The sequence below is a fragment of the Antennarius striatus genome, chromosome 2, assembly GCF_040054535.1.
Source record: "Antennarius striatus isolate MH-2024 chromosome 2, ASM4005453v1, whole genome shotgun sequence".
Classification (NCBI taxonomy): domain Eukaryota; kingdom Metazoa; phylum Chordata; class Actinopteri; order Lophiiformes; family Antennariidae; genus Antennarius; species Antennarius striatus.
The window spans coordinates 16,708,761-16,735,719 of NC_090777.1; the positions used below are offsets into that span (position 1 = coordinate 16,708,761).

Genomic DNA, 26,959 nt, shown 5'->3' on the forward strand with positions numbered 1-26,959 from the left:
ATGCTACCATATTCCCTAAGGAGTATTGGGGCAAAATAATCACTTTGACTCCCTGGTTAATGTTCTGGATAATTCTCCCCAGGGAATCACTCTGTATGATAATACCCTCATATGAGGATCCCCATCCGAAATGTCACAGCTGAGATTAGAACACGGTTGACTCCCACTGTATAGTGTTTTCCCACAGAGTGTGGAAAAACTAAATGGGTTTCAGTGTTAATGTAGTGGAGTGAAGAAGTACAAGAAAATATGTAAATGTATACAGAAATTTGATTGTAATATTACATGTGGGTATAGAATTCCTCTGTAACAGTCCAACGCTTGAGACAATAATCACCAGTAAACAACAATGGAGATGTAATTGCATTTAAATTAAGTCTCCGCCTAACATCTTGCAACTGCTGTCTCCTCGGCCGAGGCTTGAGGTTTTGCATCAGCACAGTGCTCTGACCGCACCATTCACATCAGTGTCAGTGTTCGCTAAATAAAAGGATTATCCTCTATGAATTTGTGATAAGACACAGAAAACCCCTCTCTTGGGATGATGCTCTTTGTGTGTGTGTGTGTGTGTGTGTGTGTGTGTGTGTGTGTGTGTGTGTGTGTGTGTGTGTGTGCGTGCGCGTGCGTGTGTTTGTGTGTCTGTTGTCCTCTTGTTGCCTGCCTCTCCTGGGATCCCCCACTCAGCCTAATCATTGTTTCTTTAATAGATAATTCTCCATGTCCTCACAAGTGTGTGTGTGTGTGTGTTTGTGTATGCATTAATTAGCATTGTGCAGGCTGAGTGTGCTCTTCCTTGTAATCACTTAATTAGGGGTGACGGACCCGTTGTTTGTTTACTCGATTAGCCATCCTCTTTAATTATCTAATTCACAGCTAGTCAACTGTCCTCATTAGCACGCTCAGCGAAGGAGTGGTTTGTTTAAAAATACACTTCTGCACAAGAAGCATTGTCCCCGTGTCCGTGTGTGTGTGTGTGTGTGTGTATGCATGCACAAATGTCAGTGGGTGAAAGGGGTGATACACAATGCACAGGACAGTTAAAAACTAAACGCAGGAAGGTGAAGTGTGGAGAGATTTGAATGTCACTCCTCTCTTAACAGAACACTCGTGCATCACCAGACACTAGGCCATGCTCGTGGGCTACACATGAACGCGGAGCCACATGCCTGAGATCACTGTTGTTCTGATTCCCTGACATTTAGTCATCAATGATGAAATCTATGTCAAAGAAAGAATAAAGTGAAATCTCATGGTGAGCATGATTGATGGTTGTTTTTAATGGCGGGGTCCAAGGCCGACTCTTTTGTTTCTCCTGAGCAGACTCACTACCCAGTCCACCAGTCCCACCCCCGCTCCTTCATGTAGATTAAGGCCTGCCGTGTATTTAACAGTTCATTTGAGCGAAGGGGTGACCAAGGTGAAGCTGGTGGGGGGTAGAGAGTGTGGGAGGGGGGGGGGCAGTGTTGGCAGGTTGTCTGTGCTGTGCCGTTGCGGGACATCCCTTGCAGGACAGTGCCAGGCTGCGCTGTGGGGAGACGAGACAGGGCCTCCCTGGTGGACTAATGCCCTGTAATGAAGATTAAGACTGAGTCAAAGACCATACTGTTCATCTGAGATCGGAGGGGAGGAGAGAGGGATGGAAGGAGGAGGAGAGGGACGGAAATGAGGATAAAGTAGGGATAAAGACGACAGACACTCTGAATGTGTTTGAGGGTGGATTATTTTGAGTAGCAGCAACAGGTATGAATGCTGCCAACTCTATCTATCTATCTATCTATCTATCTATCTATCTATCTATCTATCTATCTATCTATCTATCTATCTATCTATCTATCTATCTATCTATCTATCTATCTATCTATCTATCTATCTATCTATCTATCATCCATCCATCCATCCATCCATCCATCCATCCATCCATCCATCAATCACACACGCACACACACACACACACACACACACACACACACACACACACACACACACACACACACACACACACACACACACACACACACACACACGGAGCGCATAAACTAGTGAACCAGTTATTATCGAGCAATGTCTTCATCAGATTTTCACTAATTAAATTTTCATCACCGCAGCAACAAACTTACAAAGAAAACCAACCATAAAAACCTTCATTCTGGGTTCAAGCAGCCACAAAGCACGAACTGGAAACAACAGAAACATTCACTTGGATACAACTTGATTAATTCCTTTGAGCTTACTTCCAAAAGTACATTTCTGTGCCGCTCTCCTTTGACCTGTATAATAAGACTGTATGTCCAGATGTACTGAGAGGTTTGAGTCAAACTAAGTGCAGCCAGAACACTACATCAGAAAATTAACAAAAACAGAACACTTACAGGAAAAAATAACAACTAAAATCACTCACTTCAACACTCACTGATGCATGTCTTGCTAATGTGTTGCTTACATACGAATTTAGTCAATACATTCCAGACAAACCGCAATATTCCCTGTCTAAGTAAGGTTAGAGAAAAATCTCTAACCCTTTTGAAATACACAAGAAGAAACTTTCTCCTATTCAAATACAGGCCTGTAGTCTAACTTTACTTATCTTTTGTTTACTGCAGGCTGGTATAGACGGCTGGTGATACTACATAATACAGAAACTGGCCCTTGAACCAAGGCCAGAGAGTCGGATGATAATCCTCATGTAGAGCACGTCACATGTATAGAGTTTCCAAAGCATGCAGCTTCATGCCGTAGGAAATGGGCCAACTTGGTTTATTTGTATTAAAGAAGGATTAAAGCAACAACTATTCTTTCTTTGGATTAACTGTCAAGTTTAAGTGTTATGCAACTCTACAGAGCTACAATAAGTTTGGTTCAATTACCACCTGCCTTTTCACTTTTACATCTATATTCTAGCCTGAGAGTCACCAAACAGACAGGAGTGATGCACACATGTGTGTGTGTGTGTGTGTGTGTGTGTGTGTGTGTGTGTGTGTGTGTGTGTGTGTGCTTGCGTGTGCGTGTGTGTGTGGTTTTGAGGCTCTATTTCAAAGTATGACGACAGTTCACCAGAACAGCCTCAACACACGGTGCGCTTCACTTACCACTCTGTGGCTGAAAGCTCCCTTAAGACCTGTTACACCCAGACACACTTCCACCACCTCCCAACATCACAACAAGTATGTCCCCCACCCTGCCATTATCCTCTTTTCTTTTAGTCACATGTACAGAATGGAGGGCAGAATGATGTGCAAACATGGATGGATGGATGGATGGGCATTTGTGGAGTGGAGAAGGGGGGATCTTTTTTCACATGACCTTGTGCTGTTGAGGCTGGCCTCTAACCCCCGCTCTCTGTCTCTCCTACCCAGACGGACTATGTCTGCGACTGGGCTGGCAGTTCTTGCCTCTCTTGGGCATTCTGGCATTCCTCCCCCACATCCCCCTGCCTCCGGCTGTCTCTTGCCCTCTGAGGGTTTCCATCTTTACTGAGTCTTGCTCTTGTGCTTGAGCTCCATCTTTTGCCTTTCTGGTTGCAGGCATTATATTGTGTCAACACCATTTCTCACACCGTCTGTGTTTTCCTTTTTCTTTTTTGTCTTTGCCTCTTGAGGGAGTGACAAAATGAAGTGTTGTGAAATAAAGATGATGATGCAAAGTTTCAGATGTGGTGTTATTATATACTGAGATGCAGGATTTGTGCACATTTTTTTTAGGTGCAATAACAAAGGTTGCTACTCCTGCAGTACAGCGTGACATGCAGAGGACCTTTCCTGCACAAAAGAATTCCTCCTCCTTGTGATGTGTTTCAGGTTCACTCAGTCTTTCTCACGCCAGATGAACCTTTATCTCCTGTTTTTGACACGTGAAAATATTTTTGACAAGCAGGACCACACAACTCTATGTTCTCCACTGCCCATGGGTTCCTAGGTCGCCCTGGTAACGCCATCCAGGTTGCCATGTTATTATCACCAATGCTTGACCAACCGTTCTTCTGCATTCACTCAGTCTGCCCTAATGAACTCAATGCTGGATTGATAGACAGGAAAAGAGCATGTGTGTCCTTTTTGTGTGCACTTGTGTCCGTTTTGAGACTTGTGTAGTGTTTTGAGTACAAACAGTGGATGATTCTCCAAAGTGGAGACATTTAATAAAAAAAAAAACTGGTTAAGACCTGATGAAAAATGACTGTTACATGAGGGAGTACACAGTTTAAAGCATGTTTATCATATTCAAGAAAAGATCAAGGGCGTTGCAGTCTTTTGAATCTACTGCAATGGGTTGATTTGATGGATACAGTCAATAAATAGCAAAGCCAGATATCACCTCTGGAATGATTTCACCTCTCTGTAAAACTCCATTTAAATAGTCTCATATTTTTGGAAGAATACTGTTTGAGGGTTAGCACACAGACACAGGAAAAAACAAAACAGAGCTGTATTTCAATAAAAGGTATTAACAAAAACCCAGTAATTAAATTGTTTCAGGCGGGAGCTGGAAACTTACATGAGAACAAAATGTCCTCATATGCTTTGTAAAAATGAGCTTGTATGTGTGAGGAAACTTGTATGACAGCCCCGGCAACTGTCAGACTATCGCCCCTCTCCTTTTGTTGGGTGACCCTGGAGAATGTGGTGGTGGGAATGGTCACTGGGAGAGAGATTATTGAGAGACAAAGACGGCAGGAGAGGGAATGAGGGAAGGACAGAAAGAGTGAAAGGCACAAGAAAAGAAAGAAAGGGAGAGCGAGAGAGGGAAAAAGTGAGAGGTCAGGGAGCCAGCTGATGTGAAAGTGCCTCCGATCACCTCGTGCTTCTCCTCCACCCCCTCACCCTGTCTCTCCATATCTGTTACACTCTTTCTTTCTTTCATTCCCACTTGAATTCCTCTCCCAGCGCTTCACTCCATTGTGACGTCAGATTTTGATCATCGATAACAACAGAGATGCATCAGTCGGGGCCCACACACACACACTGGACACACATACACTGGACACTGGACACACACACACACACACACACACACACACACACACACACACACACACACACACACACACACACACACACACACACACACACACACACACACACACACACAGAAGTTTAAAGTGCCACTGCAAGTTAAAAGTGACCCTCAGATGCACACATACACACTCAGACATGAACACAGTGACACACAGCAGTGGCCTTTGAGGGAATGCTTCTCACAAGGCATAATGACAGCATTCTGCAGAAGCCATAGACGGGACAGTTCCCACAGACAAGACAGACAGAAAGAGAGAGAGACCATTTCTTTCTGTCTTCACCTCTCCTCCTACTCCCCACCTCTTCTCTAACAGCCCTGACTTTGTCCCGACCATGTGACCTTCCACAGATTAACCCTACCGGCTAACAAACTCCGGATAGTTGAATCCTCTGATGCAATCAGGGATTATAGACTCATTAAATTACCTCTCCGTAGAAATCTATTTGTTAGCTGTGACAAATATTAGGACAACTATTAGCACAGATTTCTAAAATGTGGGTAGCAAAGAAGCTGGTTCAAAAGCAAACCACTGTTCTGGAATTTATTTTACTGCAAAAGAAAAAAATAAAGATTTAAGAGCAATCTTTTTTTTTTGTTGTCAAACTCTGACAAATACTTTGGGGCTCCTACTGTTGGGTTCATTTTTAAATTTACAGAGGAATCGTGCTAGGAGGCAAATGGTATGCTTTGACAGATTATCCTGCCTTGGGATCCAAACATTCCCCAACATACATGATGCCCACCTCGTGCTAAATCTCTGCATATTTGTCTGTCTGCGACAGACCACTCCCCATCTCTCCACACAAACACCACATGGAAGTTCAGTCCAGACTGCCTCCAGTTTCAAACTACTTTTTTCCACATCTAACCAGACACAGTGCAGGATTTGACAGTGTATATTTTGAAGGTGGGGGGCAGCTGGGGATGTAGGTGGTGTTGCTGGATTGAGAAGGGGGGGGGGGGTTATGGGGCCAAATGAAAACATGTCACTCAAGGTCCATTAAAACGTAACCCTGCCCAACAGAAGAAAGAGACCCATATCATCATTAAGTCATCTCAGGGCAAAGTAAAAACCACAAATATTATTCCTGCACCCCCACCCCCACACCTAACACACACACGCTCACATTCTCCTCCCCTTTTTTTTCCTTCAAATTACGGAGAAGATGAGATGATTGGAGCTATGGTGTGTTTGCTCACTGCCTCAGAATGACAAGAAGATGTTTAGGAACTTCCTGATCATGGAATGATTTGTAACTCTTCAAGAACACACATGAAGTTATTCAAACAGGTGAAGTCTGTTTCTCATGTTGTGTCTACATCAGAAATTTATTTTCTTTTATAATCATAATTTTGGCTCCAAAGTGCACAAAAAAGGGAAAACTGGTGTCACAGAAGTAACTTCGAAATGCATGTTTTGTGTTACAGTCCAAAAAAAGATCAGATTTATGATATAAAACAGTGAAAACAGAAACAGCTAGAAAGTGCAAGCAGATTTTTAATTCTAAACAAAGAAAACAAATCCCCATCCCTTTTGAAATCCCCATTAATTAGTTTTCTGTTGATTATTGGCGCATTTATTCAAACTTGGTGGTACAGCCTTTGTGCAACACTTTGTAATATCAGTCAGTCATTTTCATATTACCACCGCTATATCCGCCGTAGCGGGTCACGGGGAGCTGGAGCCTATCCCAGTGGCATAGGGCGTGAGGCAGGGGACACTCCGGGCACGACACCAGTGCCCCGCGGAGCAACACACAAAGACGAACAACCACCCACACACTCACTCACTCCTACGGGCAATTTGGGACCAGCCAATCAAACTGAAGCGCATGCTTTTGGAGGAGGGAGGAAGCCGGAGAACCTGGAGAGAACCCACGCAGACACGGGGAGAGCATGCGAACTCCGCACAGAGCGGGACTCGAACCCGGGTCCGCTGTGTTGTGAGGCGACAGCACTACCCACTGCGCCACCGTGCCGCCCAACTTTGTAATATGTTTTGGTAAAACCCAACTTCCAAAGCTGGTTGTGTAGCGTCTGTTATTACCGGTGTTTCTAACTTTTGGGGTTGATTTGTCTTCAGTACACTTGGGATGCCACCACCAGACCCCACAACAGACCACAGCAAAAACACACACACAGACACACACACACACACACACACACACACACACACACACACACACACACACACACACACACACACACACACACACACACACACACACACACACACACACACACACACACACACACAGAGCCACCCCTATAAGCATGGGGCATTTGTGACGTTCAGCATTATGAAAAATGAATTGCCCCCGTGGCGCACAGGGGTGGCAGTGATTATAATATCCAGATAATCATTTCAAACAAATTACCATAATTATCAATCAATCATGGGCCTATTTAAGCAGGGGGAGGAATGGGGGGAGAGTGGCGCTGCTGGCAGGGGGTAAACTATGGCCTGGAGCATTGGATCACTTCTGTGACCCATGAGCCTCCCTCTGTCCACATAATAGCCCTCATACATTTAGGGTCATTTAGCTAGCATATTTAGAAACTCAATTCCCCCAGCTTGATATCAAGGAGAAAAAAAAAACAGCCACAGCTGCGTGCACATATGCATTTTAGAGTTATAACTGCAGCTGAGCCTCATTTTGTGCTCTAATCTTTCACTGAGCAAAACCTACTTATAGGTTAGAGTTCACATTGGCCCCTCTCATTTTCCCATTTACAACCAACGCTGCACATAAAAACACACATTTGCTACAGTTTGCATCTTGATATAGACAGAACAACAATGGACATAAAAGTTTGACTGCAAGAGCACTAAAGCACATCTTTCTCAAAGAAAAAGATGTTTGGCGCTATTTAGAAATCATCAGACAAGGGAGGCCACATCGTCCTGAAGACGTACTTCACTGTATCATTTCATCGTAAATCCCTCTTGTAAAAAGCGGTATGAAAGGTTTCAATCTCAGATGTATTGAGAGGAGAATGAATGAGATTCTGAGACAGGAAGATAGAAAAGCAGAGCGAGATAGACAGTAGCCTACAGGGGGAGATGATCGTCTTGGGAAAAAAGCAATCAGTGCTCATTGATTTTCTCTGTTGGTTGAATGGAGGGTGTCTATCTGGAAGTCATTATCTGCCATCTGATCTGCTGGAGTGTTTACACACGTCAGGATGGACAACGGCACTCTTCTGAAGATGAGGATTAACACACACACACGCACACACACACACACACACACACACACACACACACACACACACACACACACACACACACACACACACACACACACACACACACGGTCATCTTTCCCCTGCTCTCTGTCTGTCAACCATTTTTAAATCTTAAGAATTGAAAAGGAAACACAAGTTGTTCGATACCCTATTAACTTCCACACACACATATTCACCAAGAGTTACGTGTATGCGCGGTGTGTGAATGAGGACATATGTAAGCAGGGCCTAGCCTAGACAGCTAAACAGACAGACAGCCCTGTTTTGTATGGCCCGACCGGATCAAACCAAACAATCCCTGATCCTATCACCAATAGCCACTGATAGCAATCTATTGCTCCTGCAATACATTTCTGTCTGCAGAAAGAGAGAAAGGGGGGAGGGAGGGGGGGTAAGGAATGGTAGATGAGGATGGATAAAGTGAGCTGGGAGTATATTCAGATAACACCTCTTTTTATGTTCTCTCTGTGGGTGCGATGTAAAGATGCCTGTGTGTGAGCCAATATGGCTCAATTTCTGTCCAAGCAAGGGGAGAATATAGATCCAAGGCCTTAAACCTCACACATACACACAAACACACACACACACACACACACACACACACACACACACACACACACACACACACACACACACACACACACACACACACACACACACACAACTTTAAGCTCGAGGCAGATTTCAGTTAAGTGGGCTTGTGGAGCTACAATAACATCTTTGCTTCTGTTTTATCCCCCTCCTTAATCCCGACTCTACTGGTTCTCCCTACTTGTTTTTTTACTCAGACTGATTTCCAGCAGCATTAAATGAGTATGAATTTATTAATGTGAAGTTCTTAATTATTATATTATGTTATTGTAACATAGTATTTCTAATTTATTTATTAATGGTATCTACTGTCTCTTTCAACCGCATGTTGTACTGCTCCAAGTGTATAGCATAGAGTTTATCTTTCATGTCATTTAGAATAATAGTTTTGTTTGTTAATGTGCACCACCCACTCCACCAATCTATTCTTTAAAGACCGACTACCTTCCTTGTGTGATGCCCTGGCACAAGTGATGAAGCTACAACAAATTTATGAGGTTACAACATTTTCCTATAACCTATAAAATATCATATCAATGTTTTACTGTCTCCAGAATGAATTCAAGCAGTGAGTGAAGCCAACAATAAATCCTCATGTCTGATAGTGTTTAAGGATCACACCTCATCTGTTAATCCATCCATGTTTTCAGAAAAGGCTGCCTGCCCATCAATCTACAAAAAACAAAACTTATGAAGTATAGATTCCTCATTTATTTCACACACCGTATTTGCATGTGTACCAACTGAGGTAAACATGCTTTACTGTGTTGCAGAGCACAGCGACCAATAAGGGCCAAGAAAACAAACGGTAAAGCAACCACACTCACCTTTCTGCAATGAACAAGTTTATTCACCGACTGCAAGTCAATTAACATTCTGCCTTAATCAAGCTTCGCCACGGTAATGAAATATTGGAAGCAGGAGAAGTCAGTGTGTGTGCCCATTCAGTGTATGTGTGTATGCGTATGTCTGCACGCTGTGGATGAATGAGTCATGTCATAAGGAATAGCTCATGCATAATTTCATTCATATTCATAACAGGCATGTGGTCTGCCACCGCATGAGGGCCCACCACAACTCACACTCTGCATAATGAGATGTGGCCAGTTTGTGTGTGTCTGTGACTGAACTGTTAGTCTGTGTTCTGTCATCTTTATAAGCCTGAGTGTTTACATACAACAAATTTATGCATCCATCAGTGCGCATATGCATGCATGTTGCTGTAGTCGGGATCACGTGTGTGTATAGAGTACACGGACCACTCACACATGAAAGGTGGTGAGGTAGTTTATAAAACCATCTAGGTTTTTCCACATTGTATGAACATGTGGGGAACAAGGAGCAATCCAAACCACCTGCGGTCAACTCTTAAAATAAGCTCATTGACTAATGTAGGATTTCACATCAACCAAGAAGTCTGTGACTTGTACGCCTCCTGATTATAGAGGGCACAGCAACAAGACCCTTGACCCGAGATGCAAATGAAGAAACTTAGATGATTTTGTTCTCCTAAGGGCCAAAGTGGTCATTATTCTAAAGGTCATAATATATTTGAGGTGAGACATATCTTGTAAAGTGCTCTCTGCTTCCACACATTGCTCTTAAAAAGGAAAGCTGTATTTGGAAGTCATCCATAATCAAGAGCAATTTCTAAATTTCAACTTTCATTTTTTCGATGGCTAACTTCATTACAGATGCATCGTGTGAAATTTTGAATATGTTTGAGCATCTTGTTAACAAATATACAAGAATAAGAACACACAAAAGTTGACGAATAAATGTTTCTATTCAAAAGTTATTTTTCAACCATCATACCGACGGCCTTATTCTATAAAGTCAAAGGCAATAATTTTGGAAATTAAGATGATCAAATTTTGAGACAATGCCACATGCAAGGCTGCTCTTGAACTTACATCTGATACAATCCCACATAATTTATGACTGCCATGATTCAACCATTGATGTAGATTCCAGCTGCCTTTGACTTGGTTTGGAGTGATGGCTGTGTGAGTTCCCGCTCTGCAGCAGACAATGTTCTTTCATGGACCATTAGATGGACATGAACTCTCTCGCTGTCCTGTCTTGACCCATTGACACTGGCTGTAAAAACAAACTGCCCAGCCTCTTCAATAAATTTATCACCTCATAAAGTGGTCAGTGACTGGTCAATTGGACGTGTCAGCCACTGTGTGTATGTGTGTGTGTGTGTGTGTGTGTGTGTGTGTGTGTGTTTGTCTGACTGAAGAGAGGGCTTCCCAGATCCCAGGTCTTTTGTCTGATGTTCTTCTTTACTGATGCACTTGCCAATAAATCTGGCATAAAGACATGATTTCTTATTCAAACTTCTAATTTATGATGTTCAGCGTACGTATATGCACTGCTGAAGCGTTAGTGGAAAGCTCAGCAGAATTTACTCCAATAAAATCATGTGCATTTAATCAATGTAGCTATTTTAAAAAGTGCTCCAATCAAAGCTTGCATATATATCACAAACAAACACATTCATGAACACTGAATTAATGACAGTATATTAAGAAATGTGCAGTGAGTGTGAGGAACATTTAAAGTATGGTGTATTTTTTTGTTAAACTGTTAAAATCGTGAAATGCTAAGTATATTCTATGCTTGTGATAAATCATTTTTCACAATGACTTTGAGACTTGTGATCTGAAGATAAGACCGCTGGAGTTTGTTGCCACATTGAGCAGAAGTAGAAGAATTGGTGTAAGTAAAAACATTTTCAAATAGCATAGCTATCCTACCTTTTTGATGCAGCGGTCTGGGGAGGATTCTTCATGGTCATTCATCATCTGCTGAGAAAGAGATACATGATTATGGTTCATGGTGCCAAACCTGACACTGTTATTCAAATATATTTCCTAAGACAATATTGATCCCTGTGATCTATAGGGTCTGAACGCTTGGAAATACGAGTACAGGCCCTTCACAGTTCATCATAAAGACCCTCTGGCCTACAAATGGGACCATATAATAATGGACTAAGAGGTCACAAAAACACACACACATACAGAGGCAAACATGACCACATACACATACACACCCACAATGATGAATGAATGCCCCACAGATTTGACTTTAATTCTCCGCTTCATCGTTGCAGGAAATTTCACTGAGACTATGTACGAAAGTGTGTGTGTGTGTGTGTGTGTGTGTGTGTGTGTGTGTGTGTGTGTGTGTGTGTGTGTGTGTGTGTGTGTGTGTGTGTGTGTGTGTGTGTGTAATTAAGCCTTCAAGCAATATTTACTGGGGGCAGATGGGTGGTAGAAAGCTCCCAGTGTCTGCCAGAGGAAATGAAGGAAGTGGGGGAATGATGAAGAGATGGGGCTGCTTGGGTGCAATGAGGGAGCATTTCACATATAATAGCTACCCAGAGTCTCTCGTCGTCTTTCTCTCCCTCTCTGAAGCCTATTGATAGAAACCGAGGATCAAAGAAGACATGCAGACTGTTTTCAGAGCTGCTTTGGTGGGGTGGGGGATCAGCGTGGCACTTAACTGAGTGAAGTCAAATTAGGCCTATAAAACTTCCTCAAGCACAGACACACAGCGTATCTTAACCTCCGTTTTCCTGCTCCCTATCCTCCCCATCTGCCCTTTCACAGTAGGTGTGCTGTTTGGATGTTGTGACAAGACTGACTGCCTTTTTATTAGAGCTGACATATTAAAGTTTGTATTTCCTAAGCCGGTGTGACCCACCATAATTGGGAAAGAGACATTTATCTGCTGTGGAATCTGTGGTGGAAACTGTGGAGCTTTTCTTTGAAATCTAGGATACAGCAAGTTCTTTTATGCCCTCTCTACAAGTTCACAATTCACAGGAAATAATAATTATGAGTGTGCAGAGAGCTTATGGATGTGTTTACTCTCACATATGCCTTGAGATAAACATCAATTGTTTTATCAATCATAAAATACATTAAGTTATCCGAAAACATAGATAGTCTCAGAAATTCACCCTTGTTCCTTTCAATAAACACTAAACTAGTTGGTTTGTGTCCCGATGTACCATATGCTACTAGATTGTGACGGGATCTGTTTCTCAGGCTCTCCAAATGGTAGCAATTACAACAAAGATACTCACAACTGTGTTCTCAGTCTACTTAGACATCATCTAAACTTTGCCGGAAGCATTATGTTCCTGAAATTAGTTTCAAATAATAAACATGTCATCCCCATAAAATGATGCTGTCTCGCCTGCGGCTGATTCCGTTTGTTAAATCATCTTTAGATGATTTAACTCTAAGCAAAAAGTTTTTTGGAAATTAATAAAATTGAGGGGTGAATTGTTACTCAGACTCCAATGGTTGTCCATACCCTAAAAGTAACAAATCTAAAGATTATGGTTTATAGCTATAGTACACTCTGATATAGAGCTCATCTTAATATGTCTCTGTGGCTCTAAATAGGATTTTGTGACAGATGTAAAGGGTTATAAAAATCCCTGGCAAAATGAACAAGTGCAGAATGAACAAGACGAAAGATTGCCGTCAGTGTTATTCTTTCCTTCTTTCATGTTTTATGTCTAAAATTGTTACTTAGTTGCTTCGCAGGATTTCTCATATCATTGGGTAAGAACCTTAACCTTCAATGCAGCTACTTTGTGAAGGTGTGTATAGTTCTAGATTGTGACTTTAAAAATGGGATGAAACGGTTTAAAAAAACCCCAAAGATGTAACAGCGCTGTTTTGAATGAACAAAAATAACAAATGTCTGCCTGAAAATGGATAAACTCTCTCTTTTTTTTTTGTCCGCGTCTTTTTTTTGTTCTTGTTTATTTCTACTTTAAATTAAAATTAATAATAGTTTTAGTAAACTGTTATTGATCCTAATAACACATTAAAGGTTGATGTTTCAATTATTTAGTGACTATGTACTTAAAACATGGAGATGGAGTTGAAAAAGGGAAAAAAAGTAAAACTGAGAGAGAGCAAGAAACAGAGAGAGAGAGAGAGAGAGAGAGAGAGCGAGAGAGAGAGAGAGAGAGAGAGAGAGAGAGAGAGAGAGAGAGAGAGAGAGAGAGAGAGAGAGAGAGAGAGAGAGAGAGGAGTCTCCCCTGTCTTGTAATGCACAAGACCAGCTGCAACAGTTTACAAAACCAACAGCTTGGCTAAGTTGACTAAAATGCTACCAGGCGTTCAACAACCATAGGACAATTTCTGGACTTTCCCTCTGCTCTGGTTAGCTACATGCCAAGTGTAAATATGTGTGTGTATCAAATTGCGCAAGAGTAACCTAGAACTGTAGACGACATGCAGGCAGACATGAGTGGTTTTACTGATGCCTTAATGTTCAGCTTCAGGTGGGGGGTCGGGCGCTGCATACTGTCTATCGTCCAAGCCTCAGTTTTGGATAGAGAAACACTAAACTGACAGTCAGGGAAATGTTAATTAGAAAACTTCCTGGCTTTGAATTTCATGTAAGTCTAATCCAAATAGTTTCACTGTTGAAAGTTACCCAGTGGTATTTTTACTTTTGCAAGAAGTGACATTTAAATATTGTTGGTTAATAAGGTTTCCAGTGGAAAGAAGCAGGGGCTTGAGCAATGATGATAAAAAGTGTAACACAAAGTCAGGTGGAGATGCTCTTTCAACACTGGCATTGCTTAAACACGCACTTGCCCGCGCGCACGCACACACACACACACACACACACACACACACACACACACACACACACACACACACACACACACACACACACACACACACATAGACCTACAGAGAAACGCATACCACAGACACATACTTAGACGGAAATACACAAAATGCCATAGCCTTGCAGCAAGACTCTGCCAAGCAAATAAATAAGCTATTAATTAAGAAAAGGAAAATGTGATTGGCCACTGACTAGCAGGGGTATGATTTATTGCACGTGTCATCATCATCTCAAAATGACTTTTACTCTGGATAGGTCCAAATAGACGAGTCTATGTTCAGAAGGATAGGTTTTCCACTACACAGAGAGAGGTAAAATTGTACATTTGTTCTGTATCTAGCCTGCTGAAAGCTGACATGTCAATATGTCTTATGGAAAAGAGAAAACACTGAAGCAAGGGTAATTAGAAGGTCTGTGTAAGTGTGTGTCTGGGCACACAAACTTCTCTCTCTGGCCCGTATGACCTCAAACATAAACAAATCCAGTCGTGGCTTGATGAAAGTGCAGCCACCTGCAGAATCCTTCCACCAAGAGCTGTCCAGACCCTCATTAGGGGTATGCTTGTGTGTGTGTGTGTGTGTGTGTGCGCGCGCGTGTGTGTGTGTGTGTGTGTGCGCGCGCGTGTGTGTGTGTGTTTGCATGTGTGTGCATGTGTGTATGTGTGCGTTTGTGTGTATGTGCGTGTGTGTGTGTGTGTGTATGTGAGTGTGTACGCGTGAGTGTGTGTGTGTGTATGACTTTCTCACCATGTCTGTGGTGTGTACTTTCACACTAGGCAGTAGGGAAAGCCCCACCATTATTAGTGTTTCATAGCACAGCTTTTGTTATTGGACAGAGTCAGTAGTTTTTTTTAGCACCACTTTAGCACCATTCATATTGACATGCCGTGATGACCAAATGTACAAATGAAAACACAATGTGGGGAGAGACACTCAGTGAACAGACTACCTCATTATTTTTACAAGACTTGTCAATCTGAAACACATTACAGTGCAAAATTTCACTTGGTTTATGTCTAGAACTCATTTAACATTCAGAGAAAGTCACACACACAAGCACAGACGCACGCACTCGCGCGCGCGCGCGCACACACACACGCACACACACACACACACACACACACACACACACACAGACACACACACACACACACACACACACACACATGAACACAAACACAAGAAAAAACAGCAAAAATACCCCATGGGGTTCCTGTTGAGGGCCCACAATGCATATGTGGTTTTGCAAGTACAGCTCATGTCAAACCTTGAAAGAATGACCCATATAGTAATGTTCCATTCATACAATTCACTGATGAGATGGCTGAGGATATTGTTAAGCTCGCTCATCATTATCTTCAGGTAAAGGGAGCAGAGGGCCCCATGCGCATTGTAGGGAAATGTTAGCATTCCATTGCCAAAAACAATGGAATTGCCTCATATTATCTCTGGATAATATGAGGCAATACAGCAGCATTGCCCCATGGATGGCTGTGGATGTCGCAAAGCCACAAGTTTCCAAAAAGAACAGCAGCAAGTAAACCTCAGTGCTATTTGAACCAGGGCCCTGACTGACAACCCACTGGCTGAAAGAGCCACACCAAGAAAGCCACAAATTGAAAGTTTTGCTACGCATTTATTGGGAACTTTTGCAGCTCCTTGGCATATTGACAAATTCATTGTGGTGGCAATACCCAGGACTACTACGGGTTATTAATATTTCAGATATATGGATGAGAAAGGAACTGTTTCACAACAGCGCATGTTAAATCATGCAGAGAGAGTGCATTGGTGTAAGACAGCAGGAAAGAAAAAGGGAAAGGAAGCTGAAAGCTGCAATTGGTGGACCTTATTAAAATAAGAGCTATTCTACCAATCCTGACCTCGACTAATGGATGTGACTTCTCTAACTCCAAGATAAAAGAAAAGCTGATCAGAATTCTACAATCAATGAAACTGCATGACTGCTCCTAAAAAGGAAGAAAAGAAGTGGGGATACATGGTCTCCGCTGTTTTTTTTTCCCCTTTTGATATCTTTTTGACTTCTTGATAACATACCTATTACACATTTCTGCCAGAATCAGCCAGAGATTGTTTGACTAAGGGTGTGTGTCTGACTCAGTCTGCTTTCTTGCATCAAGTCAAATGGTGCCTGGTTGTGGTTCCAAATTTTTTCTCTCGATCGCCTGTTAAAAGGGTGCAAAATGGAGCTATTTCTGGACTTCCCAGAGATAGGAGCCTTGACAGCTGACCAAAACAAGACCAGAGCTATGTCTTAAAAACATGCCTCAACAATGAGGTTGCTCTCAGAGCTTAAGTAGGGAGCTGGGAAGACTGAGACTTTAGACGAGGAACACAGGTAAAATTTGCACAGCTAAATAACAGGAAGCTCGGCATGCATCACACAGAAGCAATTTATGATTGCATTAATAAATGAGAGACTCGAGGTATTTTGGCTAAGGCTAACAAAAGGGGAGTGCTGATAGTAACCTTTCCCTCTCTTTCTCTGTCTTAGTTGATAAAGAAGGTGATTATGAATGTAATCGCAGTTTGTTTCCTTATCACCCTCTCCATTTTGCTTTGAAGCTTAATGTGAGAAAATTATACAGCGTGTTGGCGAAACCGAAAGAAATTGATGCTGAAGGAATTCAGGTGATTCAATTGTTGGAGAGAAAGAGGAGAGCGAGACACATCACAATGCACTAAAGCTAGCACTGTTACCCAACCATACATCCAGATGGGTCTATGCAGGGTGCGGCTTGTGACGGCGCTAAGAATTGTTTGTGAGATAGAGCTTTGTGCACAAAGGTTAGATTTGGAAGGCAAACACGCGGAACTATTGTGCGACTCTGGAAAGTCACAGCCACTTGTCAAATACAAACGACTGATATTTACCGAACCGGCATTGACCCCGTATGTCCTAAGATCCTTTGTGTGATTTATGAAGAAAATGCCACAGTGAAATAACCTGGCAGAGTTTACACTGACTTCTTGACTCATCAGTTCAATCACTTGTATGATTCACAGGTCTTGCATGGACATGTGTGGCCTTGGTGCCACACACTTGGTACAAATGGGCAATTCAAATATTTGTGTTCATAAGTCTGACAGCTACAGTCATTTGAAGACAAGAAAGTGATGTATCAACATAAGGTTTGCACTTAGCAAATAAACCTTCGGAAAGACGCTCACCCTTGTCAAAAACAAAGAAGAGTGCAGGATTCTGCAAATGTATTAAGGAGGTCATATTTTCATGATAGCCTTGCACGGCCATCCATCACCTGATTTCCATGGCCCTTTATCCTTTTAAGGCTGTTGACTGTGAACTTGATATTGACAGAACCATACAGATAAATTATCTGCTTGGCCTCCACTTTATTGATAAGTCATTTGGGCAGATGATCAGTAATAATCATAAGTGAATAAGGGTGTGCCAATAGATCTTCTGCCAGCAGATGCTGTGACAGCCACAAGGTTCAGGCCCAATAAATAACCCTACCTTTTGGCCTAAGAGGATTGCCTACACAGCAGCTGCTGTGGCATGCCTTTCAGATAATGATATATAACCTCCTCCCTATTCATTTTGATAAAGGTTGCAGTTTATCGATATGTGGCAGCAGTAAGAAAAATAACATTGCTTTATTTTTAATGATCTATTCTCCCTGTGACACACATAGCCTCTTAGCTAGGGGGTTATGGGAGTAAGATTTAGGGTCTTGACTTGAGGGCATAGATCGAATCAAAGGTCATGCCATGGATACTTGTCATTTTACATACTTCAGCTGAGCAAGATGCTTATGCAACCCATGCATACATGAATGTTTTACATTTATGCACCACATAAATCTGATACTGGCTTTTAAGCTCAGCAATGTCATATGTTTCATATCTCCATTTCCCCTTGCAATCTGAAATTGCGTATTTAGAAACATATACCAGGCCACACTGTCTGTTCCTCTGTCTAGTACCAATATGAATTGCTAATTCAAACCAGGAATTCCTTTAGGTAAGTAGAAAAGGATGCGAGAGCACAGAGAGGGGATCTATCCTCACATCAGGGGCATTTCTGGACTGCAGCCACTGATATATTGTCACCTGATGATAGATAACTGGCAAGTAAAATGCATATCATTTATTGAGGTCTGGCTAAAAATTCACAACATTTGCATATTTCAACTTTTACAGGAGTTTTGCTAAATTTTCAGGTCTTTCTTCAAATGCTGCATTTGCACAAGAAAGACTGGTAAGGAAAATGAGATAAGACAGTAAACACAGACAAAGGAAAATATATTTTGTAAAATTTTGCTTCAGAGACGTCAAAATGTTTCTTTTTTTTTATATATAAGATAATAATCCTTTATTGTCCCACAGTGGGGAAATTTGTGACAGTGGGGAAAGTTGTATTATTTTACTTGTATACATGATTTTTTTCCAGTAACCACATATATACATTAACAGGTAGCTTGGGCACAGGCCCAAATAAAGAAGTGAAAAGTCTCCAGTGACTTAGAGGCTAAGTGCTTGTATATGTGGGTCAGTGCCTTGGACAAGCAATGGCTTTCTTCAGGGTTCTGAGGTTTCTTCAAGAGGTCAAGCCCCTTTGCATGGTGGTGATGAATATGATGATGATGGTGATGATGACGATAACGATGATGATGATGCTTGTAAAGACCAAAGCTGCACCAAGTGACTAGCTGATGAGAAGTCTCCAGATAAATAAACAAATCTTGACGGTATATTTCCTGCTCAGAGGTCTGACTGCGTTCTTGTTCTTGTTTCACACGGAATGTATGAGTTTGATCTGATGTACAAAAATGAGAATAAATAATCATATATAGAATCATTACTAATTACAGTAATAACACCTATATGACTCAGTTATGAAACACCTCTGATAGGTCCTCTGTTTCTCTGCTGTGTGCTTGAAGTGCTGTGTGCTCTTGGTTCTGTAGCATGTCTTTATTCTCTCAATGGTCTTTCTGTGGTGCAGTGGCCTCTGTGTTTACAAGGAAGATGTAGAGCTTAAATGTTAGGTCATCAGCAGGACATGGGCGAATAGTGTGGTGTGGTGCCGAGGAAAGGGTAAACAGATCCTTGCCTTAACAAGACACTCCTTGTTAGAGGTAGCCTGTGTTTTTAGTTGCTTTTATGGCACCATTACACCGAAACACACATCCATTTTCCTGTGTTTTACTAACCACAACAAACATAAGTTGAATGAGACAAATAAAGTAATGTTCTTCCTTTCACTGAAAAAAAAAAGGAAAAATGGTGAGCATGAATAAAGGGTGGGTTTCTGATATTCTTTTGATGTCATCATCAAGCGTTAAAAGGGATTTGATTCAAGCACAATTACCACTGACTGAAGCAAGTTCATGATATCCTTACCGGCAATGATAGCAGCTTAATAGTTCTAATGGCGGTTATTACCATGAGTATGATGTGGAGATTAAACACAAAACGCATTTGTGCATTACAAATGAACTGGAACTACTGCGCTGTTTATTTTTGAAATAGCTTTTGGTGGCTATTCAAATTATTTACATAGGATAACCATGGAAAAGAGAGCAATTCAGCTAGGTGCTACTGCCAAAAGATATTGTCTGGAGATACTGCTTCAGAAAAGGTTTCACTTTCACCGATGGCAAGGTAAGAACTTAAAAATTCTGTTGTTTCGCATTGCATTGAGTACTGGCAGTGTTAAAGCATTGCATATAATGATGGAAAAGTTTCCATACTCTGTAACAAATAATAAAGAGCAAAACATCTGAAAATTGACATTATAATCCATTACAAAAAACACAAAAAAAAACTGTAACAAAAATATTACATACTCCAAAGTAATGAAAGCCACACAAAGTGGCAAAGCAAAGGTAGAATTTAGAAACAATAGATCTAAAATACTGAGAGAATGACTTGTCCACATTCTTCAAAAATTAATTCATTCGGTCTACTATTTGTTGCCTCTACTGTGTCATGCTTTGTGTCCACTTCTTCCTCTCTTTCCAACCCTCCATCTGTCTTTCTGAGCACACGCTATCCTTGTTGTCAAGAGATAGCAGCATTTATCACCAGGAGAGTTGTCTCCAAGTCCACAGGATGAACCCATCACCTCCACAATAAATGTCAAGCAGTCATGATTTATATAGCTAACAAAATTGATTAGATGGATACAGAACAATGTAATTGCATGATTCACCATTGTCCTCCTCATTTGACCTGTTTGAAGGATCTGTGTGTGTCTGGGATGAAACTGGCTCTAAATTACAAAAATAAGTTCTGAGACATCTTGTTATTGTATAGCTACATTTTGAAGCATCGGTCTTTAGTCTTTTTTTGGCCTTGAGAACTCTTAGCAAAGTGTAGCAAACCTACTCCTGTGTACAAAGGCCATTGTCTGATCTTTTTGCCTTCAAAACCACAGATGAGTTGAAGTGTTACCGTCATTGATAATTTCAGGGACGGTCTCAGACTTCAAAAGGCCGTGTTGTTATGATGTTTCAAAAACAATGATATGATGTTCTTGGTTGTTCTGGAGGATTGAATGGAAAGAAAAAAATATGGACATGAGTGGACTTTGCTGTAAGACAGTGCCAATAGAGTTTTAATACCTTACAGATATCTTTACAAAGGTCAGATTCTATGAGAACTAAGCTAAGAATTGTTCCATTAGTGTGGGAGATCACAGTTTTGAACAACAAATCCAGTATGAAAGCTTACCAAACACTTTTCAAAATTGAGACCTCTAATATGCAGGTGAATATCCGTTCGGTTGACCTTGGGGCTCATCATATATCAGTTTATTAGCAGAGCCATATAAGATGAAGGCACTTTACAACCCTATTAGTGTGAAGCCAAGACTATCTATGTCCCTAAGATAGATGTTCAAGCTTATCATGCGCTTTTGTTATCAGCAAAAAAACCTTCAGTCCCATTTACACATCACAGACTTAAGCCTCATGAAACCTTCCTTATGTTTATCACTGGCATCATCAACTGCTAAAAACTCTTATCACTATTATCTTCATTGTTGTCACTGATTCTAGTTACATGGTCTGATTTTGAGTCATCATCAAATCCTGGCTGTCAAAATAACAAGCATACAGACACTGCACATTACCGTGCTTTCTTAACCTCTGTTTATAACTGTCTGTCTGGCCAGTCCATGGGATGATGACTGATGAGTTTATTGGGGGGAGTTGCACGGTCACAATTTGCGGTCTGGACTTTCCATTAGTCATCTAACAAGAGCAATTATTTGAGGATAATGTTTGCAAACATGGCCCTTTTTTATTTTTGTCTCTCTAAAGCAAAAACAAAGTAATTGTCACCTGTGCCTCATGCTATTTGAATATAGACAAATGAAGAAATGAGCAGGAAAGAAACTGATATAAATATTTCTCTCCAATTGTAATAAATGACTTGGGGGGAGAATTATTTAACAAAAGGGGAGTGAGGGTGAGGGGAAAGCTTGGTGAGAGGAAACTTATCTGTCCTTGGGCTGTAGGACAGAACACAGTACTGGCTTTATTCAGGATTTCGGCTCTGTCGTTAAGGAACGATGACACACTCCTCAAGACCCACATTCATCTTTAGCGCTGTGATTTCTAAAATAACACTAATGTTTTCCCTACGGCACGCGTGCAGAGAGAAGGCCCTGTTTAGTTCAGCTGAGCTCAGTCGAGTCTTGTTATTTTTTTTTTTCTTTTTTCCCCCACACTGTTAACTTTAGGGAGTAGAGAACATGGGAAGATTTTGGATGGCTCAAGATAGACACCGCAGAGTTTGAACAGAGCAAAGAAGAGGTACAATGTGTAGGAGTACTGGGAGCATAGAATCAAACTCCAGCAAATTTGGTGTAACATCACCAGATATTAACAGCCCTTGACCTCACTTGTTCACCCTGACAGTGGCAGTTCCAGTGGCTCCTTCACACCACACATTACTGCTGTTAACAGTGTTATCACAGGGCTGCCCTAAGCAAGATAACGACTGTGGCCACTGATTGGCCTTCATTGAATGTGGTACTGGCTGCAGACACATAGACGACGAAGGGAGTGTCAGTCAGCCTGCCTCTGGTTAATGACAGTTGAGAGATAGAAGCTGAAACAACATTTTGCGGGGAATACTGTATGTTTAACAGAAGACTGGAAAATGAAGCACAGGAGAAATAGGACAGTGCCATTAATGTTGTTTGGGTTTTGGGAGCCAGACAGGAATCTCTCTCTCTCTCTCCCTATCGGGGCTGAGGGAAGTAGATTGGCTGCCTGCTAGTGACCATTACACAGCATGATAGCGCCATAGCTTTTGAGGTTTCCCATCGAGACAGACAGGGATCCTCAGAAGGAACAATGAAAAAAAAAGGAAGATCCATAGCTGATATTGACAGAGAACTGCCGCCAAAACCACTGAGTTATGGATTGGATTGCGAATGTTTCACAAGGCAGCAAAACTCCCTTTATCTCTTTCTTTCTCACTGACTCTATTAGGGGTCTTGTTTCAAAGTATTTTCAAATCAGCTAAATCAAGAAAAAAAAATAAAGACAAGATCATTTGTTTTACAGCAGATTAAAAGTGATAATTAGACTGTCAGCACAGCAGCTACTTAAATTCACCCCAATGAGCCCAGACACTAGTGGTGGTGGTGGATGAGGACTCTGCTGAGGCTAATGTTACGAATAAGTTGGTAAATTTGGGAAGACTGGGAGGTAATGGGGTGTGAAGGGTGCTGATAACAACAGAGTTACTGAATCAGAAGTACAGAGTATATTTTATATATAAAAGATAAGAAAAAGCAGAAAGGTGATAAGCTAGCAATGAAGGACCGTCACCGTACCAATGGATAACTATGACCAGCTTGTCTAAACAGCTAATGTCTCAATTGGCCTCCACAGATAATGAGAGCAGGTATTAAGACTGAGCATGTGTGACTGACATGATGGCATGAGAAGTAACCTATAGCCAAAGAATGCAGAGGGACAGCCTTCCATATTGAATTTTAAATATAGTTTATTCAGGAGTGCTTTCTTTATATGATTGCTAAAGACTTTTCAAAGCAGTTACACAGAAACATGGTCTTATCCATCCTGTAGCATTCTATAACTTTCATGTGCATTTCATTTTTCATCTCCCTCCCTCTCAGTCTCCTTTCCACTGAGTGCTGTACACTGTATACAGAAGATTGGGCCAAGGCTAACATGTATCTATAATGTGATCATCTCAGGCAGCCCCCTAAGGAGTGGAGCACTGCTCTGGCTCTTTGGCACAGTGGACAATGTCGATGTTGTGTGGAGGAGCTGGCTGGCTGTACACTCACAGACGAGTCAATCTGGGGCCACTACTGAACTGCTGCTTGTTCTGCTGATCTAGTATCTCAATAAGACCCCTCTTCATTATTTTTTTTCATGCTCTTGTCTTATTTGTTTTGCATTAAAAATGTTTCCTCATAATCCCCATCCTGGATTCGATCTATCCTCAGCCCTCACACTCGAGCATGCTTTCACTAAAAGGCTTGCGTGTCTATGTAAGTGTGCGCCTACACGAGCGGACTCCTTTTGACACCCAGCAGATTGAGACATCAGGCGCCTGCTTGCTGTGGTAAATTAGCCATTCTTCTCAAGGGCTAATTGGAAATATAAATGGGCAGGGGGAGAGAGGAGCTGGAAAGGAATGTGGTCTGCCCGGGAGCTGAAAATCAGATTAAAGATTTCTGTTTCTTTATTTGTATTCAATGATACTTGATTTTTAATTTAGTCTGATCACTATTTTGTGGGGACAATCAATTGAGGAATGCAGAAAGCAATGTTTATCAGGAAACTTTTGTGGAGATTTATTCCTATCCTGAAACCCTTGCTACTTTTAATGAGCAAACATTCAAAGCTCTGATTTAGAGGGAAATACATTTTCATGCATAATGACCGGACCACATAAAAAGCATTAATTACGGTGCCTCCATCAACATAATTCAGAATAAAGTACGAAACCAAAAAAATGTCACTACCACTAATTGGGTAATTCATCACAGGACCTTGTTTGTAAATGTTCTTCCCTGCTTGAGTAGTTTTGGCAAAATGAAGATATTTGCATAAAGTTAAGGTTTAGGCCTGTCTGTAAACACAGAATTGACACAACAATATTAACACAACCAAGCTTCTCTCGATTAAATAATAATGAATACTCATTTTCCTAACACGTCAGTTACCAGGTTTGTTGTGCTAAAAAAATAAATCTTCTCTGAGGGAGGACAGCAACATTCCTACTAATCCAATCGTGAAACATGAATGGAGTGTAAAGCAGGAGTTTGTTTATACGTATTTATTATTTAAAGTCTGTTTGCAAACAATTTGCCAAATGTAAATGTAGCAAAGCATATCTTTGCAATTTGACATCTTCATCTTAACAAAATTGTGTGACTGTGTAATATAAGCAGACAGGCTGGAGGCTTGCCAGTGCAGAGTTATGGATGGTATTCACCATTGCTGGGGGTGAGTTTGAGGTGCTGGTGGGGAAACAAACAAACAAACAAACAAACAAACAAACAAACAAACAAAAAACCCTGCACATTCAAAATAAATTAGGCCTTATGAGCAACTGTGCAGACAATTCCTTAACCGATGAGTCCAGATCTTCACACGGAGATGCCCACAATGCTAAAAATCTACTCCAACCATCCGTAGAACAAATCACTCACTATCTACTGAATATCTTAGTTTTAGCCTCTGCCATGACATCAATTAAAAAAAAAACTTAATTTGTGTTTTGCCTCGTTCTTCTTAACTGGCAGCAGCAAGTTTTTTTTTCCTTTTCTTTTTTCAATTTGAATAAATGCAACAAGCTCCTGATCCCAGCTTTTCAATGTCTGACTGTTTATTTATCTATCTTAACTACACCTAAGGGAACAAAAGGCATGTAGAATAGCCACTGACAGCCATGTCGAATATCTCTTTCTGCCAAATCTGGCTGTTTTCTCTCACTGCTGTCACTTGATGTCTTTATTCCAGGCTGAGAGTTCGCTACCATGAAAGGGGTGGGGGCGAGTTGAGTGAGTGACCCCCACAGGAGGGGAGTATTAAAAGTAAAAGAGAGAGCGAAAGCAGGGATGGATGAACCAAATAGCGGGATAAAAGTGGAAGGGGGAGAGGGGGCACCCCTGCCGGGTCTCGGCATCTCGACTGGCAGTCCCCATCTTGGTTTCAGACGGCTTTTGTCAACAAGGGGAAAAGAGGGTCTCTTCTTCACTTGGGCATGGGAGAATAGATGTTTTGTCAGTCAGGGAGGGGGTGTCAATGGGGGAGTATTTAGGGATGCTGGAAGTGGAATAAAGCCAGGGACCCATCTTCACAAGGGGTGGGGTGGCAGCAATGGGCAGCCCTCTGGGACTGGGCAGATGTTGGAACGAGGATGATTTATTAGCCTTAGTGTCCTTGGTGGCACTTGGCCACCATCCCAGATCCAGAGAGAAAGTGACCGAGGGTAAAAGACATGAGGAACAGGAGGAGAATAAGTAATCCAGCAGCTATGTATCAGAGACATCTTAATACCTTCTATGGGCATGGGGTGCTTTTTGCTCTCCAACCGTCATGGTATTTTGGTCCAATTCACTCACAGAAAAATAACTTGGTTGGGAGTCATCTGCATCACTGAGCTGGACATCATCGTCCAACATTACCCTTTCCATCCACAACACCAACGAACACACACATTGTGTGTGTTGCCCCTCGCTGCACCATCATCATCACTAAAGTTCCTCCCCCGCTTATATAAAACAACAAATTACCAAATTAACATTCCCAACTGTCCTCATTCTTCCTTCACAGTTCTGGGCAGAGACAATCTTAAACTTGCCAGAAAACAGAGTAAAAGAAAGTGTTCTATGGGTGTGCGTGACTGTGTGTGTGTGTGTGTGTGTGTGTGTGTGTGTGTGTGTGTGTGTGTGTGTGTTGTGTATGTGGTCAGGGAGATCTCTACTTGTTGCCTTTAAAGCCATAAAAAGAATAGTAAAAAGGAAAGGAGATTCTTTTAATGTGTCTCAGACACACACAGATCACTGTCTCAGTCTTTTGCTCTTCTGCCACTTGGAATTATCACATGCTTTCAGTCATGTTAATATGTCATCCTGTAATGCCACCCAAGAAGATCACCAAATCTAGTTGCATGAGTCAGAAAGTTAAAGACTAACATGTGATGAAATACAATAGGTTCCTCAGTGAAAATCCTATTCAACTGTTTTAAAAAAAAATTTTTTTATAGTGTAAGAGAGCCTTGTTCCATGCCCACTGCAAATCTCTCATGTCCCTTAATCCAAACACCACTGCCCACTCCACTCCTGCATACAAACATATTCTTCCAAACTTGACCACCCTATTTTTCTCCTTTCTTCCTTTTTCCCAGTCATCTACTGACAAACTGTAGGAGGGTTCCTTAATGTAGTGGGGGAA

The 26,959-nt window shown here is 41.6% G+C and overlaps 1 protein-coding gene across 8 annotated transcripts in view; it reads right to left on the bottom strand.

Moving 5' to 3' along the window:
• prdm16 (PR domain containing 16) overlaps positions 1-26,959 on the bottom strand; it is a 179,953-nt gene that overhangs the window by 68,910 nt on the left and 84,084 nt on the right. For 7 of the 8 annotated variants that reach the window (XM_068325225.1, XM_068325198.1, XM_068325180.1 and 4 more), the window contains exon 3: positions 11,613-11,663. In XM_068325225.1, coding sequence (XP_068181326.1) covers positions 11,613-11,663 — 51 coding nt within the window. The remainder of the gene's footprint in view (positions 1-11,612; positions 11,664-26,959) is intronic. The other variant, XM_068325163.1, reaches the window with a different exon arrangement.